This window comes from Pediculus humanus, genomic scaffold (assembly GCF_000006295.1).
Source record: "Pediculus humanus corporis 1103172107395 genomic scaffold, whole genome shotgun sequence".
Taxonomy (NCBI): Eukaryota; Metazoa; Arthropoda; class Insecta; order Psocodea; family Pediculidae; genus Pediculus; species Pediculus humanus.
In genome coordinates this window covers 1-1878 of record NW_002987021.1, presented here as the reverse complement: position 1 = coordinate 1878, position 1878 = coordinate 1, and the positions used below count along the sequence as shown (strand labels likewise).

General features: G+C 24.8%; 1 protein-coding gene across 1 annotated transcript; it reads right to left on the bottom strand.

Moving 5' to 3' along the window:
• Positions 1-635: 635 nt before the first annotated feature.
• Phum_PHUM044700 (uncharacterized protein) lies at positions 636-1312 on the bottom strand (the record flags this gene model as incomplete). The annotated part of the gene is made up of 2 exons (XM_002423193.1): positions 636-703; positions 1108-1312. The coding sequence occupies 2 exons, from the start codon at positions 1310-1312 to the stop codon at positions 636-638; spliced, it is 273 nt and encodes a 90-aa protein (XP_002423238.1).
• Positions 1313-1878: the final 566 nt, after the last annotated feature.

The window sequence follows — 1878 nt, the reverse complement described above, 5'->3', positions numbered from 1 at the left end:
AAAAAAAAATTTTGAACAAAAAAAAATATGTACTTGGGATAATAATTTTCTCATTTTTCAAAAAAGTTTTTAATTTTTTTAAAAAAAAAAAAAGGAAATGATAAACTTGAAACGGTCTGGAAAATGAAAAAAAGGTCAAGTTTTTTTTTTTTGTGCCAAATGTGCTAACAAAAAAAAAGGCACAATAAGAAGAATGTCGTAGATAACAACCAAAAAAAAAAAATTTCTTTCATTTCTATAAAGTTTGAAATTCGTGTTTTGTATTATTATTTCCTTTTCCGTATTTCTATTTTCTTTACAAAAAAAAACGTCATGAGTGAGAAAAGAAATAGAAGGAAAAGAAAAAGAAAAATGGAATTTCATTTACGCGTGTCAAAAGGTTAAAAATTTTTTTTTTTTTTTTTTTCAATTTTCCATCTTAACGTGTAACGGTTATAAAATTCAATATTAAAAAGAAAAATTTTTTTCATAATCGCCGTCATTCATAATCATTGACATCCCAATCATCATCATCATCATTATCATTATCATTTATTTGTAAAATGCGAAACCATTTTGTTTTTTTTTTTTTTTTATTTATAAAATTCGTGCGACACGACATTAAAAAAAAAAAAAAATACAAAATGGAAACCATTTTAAATTTTTTTTCTTTCTCTCGTTCGTTTTTCTCGTTCCACGTTTTGATTTTTAAGTTTAATTTTGTCTGTTGAAAAATCTTTTTCAATTTCACGCAATATAAAAACCATTTTAACATTTTATTAAAAAGGTTTTTATGATTTTGTGCGTGTGCGGATTATATAAAAAAAAAAAAAAAATGTTTGTCGTCGTCAAAGAGAAAATAAATAAAAAATCGTGTAATTAATTATTAAAAATTAAATAATACGATCCATACGCTAAAAAAATTTTAATAAATTAAAAGATAACAAAACCGTTCGAACGGTTTTCCCTTTGAGAAAACAAATAATAATAATAAACTTCAAACAAAAAAAAGAAGGGAAATTTTCAAATGAAACAAACGTGGCACGAGATAAATAAATAAATAAATAAATAATCGGATTATTATTCCATTACGCAAATATATTTTTGTTTAAAAAAAAGAAAACTCACCGGGAAATCCAGGGGATGTTGTTGCTAAAGATGTTGGATTTAATATTGTCGTAGCCGTTGGTGTTAAAAGTGGATAAATTGGATCGCAACATTCTCTTTCCGGTGATTCGCTTGCTTCTGCTCCAAAATTCATGAGCTCCACACGATGTGGCAATAATATTTTACCAAATATCGTTGTTAAAATTAAACTCAAAAATACAGACATGAGGATTGATAATAATAAATTATTATTATTATTATTTTTTTCTTGTAGTAGTAAATTATTTAGGATGAACCGTTTTCCCTCATCACATATGATTTCATATTCGTTTTCCTTTATTTTTTTTTTTTTAAATATTATATCAATTACTTCCGGTTCATTTTCTTCTGAAACAACGACCTGAAAACATAGAGAAACAAAAACAAAATTAATATAACGAACATTTTGAAAAAAAAAAAATTGTGTGAAAGTTATTTTATGATAATAATAATAATTGAAATTATTATTTACATTTTTGTCTGTTGACACGAACAAAAAAAAATTAGAAAAAAGAAAAAAGCTTAACTATTTTAAACAAAAAAATTTTCTTTTTTTTTGTTTTTAATAGCTAAAACTTTAACCTTCCCCCACCACCCCATTCCTCCTCGAAAAAAGGGTTCGCTCTGAGGTTTCCCCCCCCCGCCTCTCTTAGATTTTAAATATTATTATTATTTACAAAAAAATAATTATTAGGGAAAATCGATGGAAATAATCCTGGAATACTAAAAAAAAAGTTATTCAAATGGAAAACA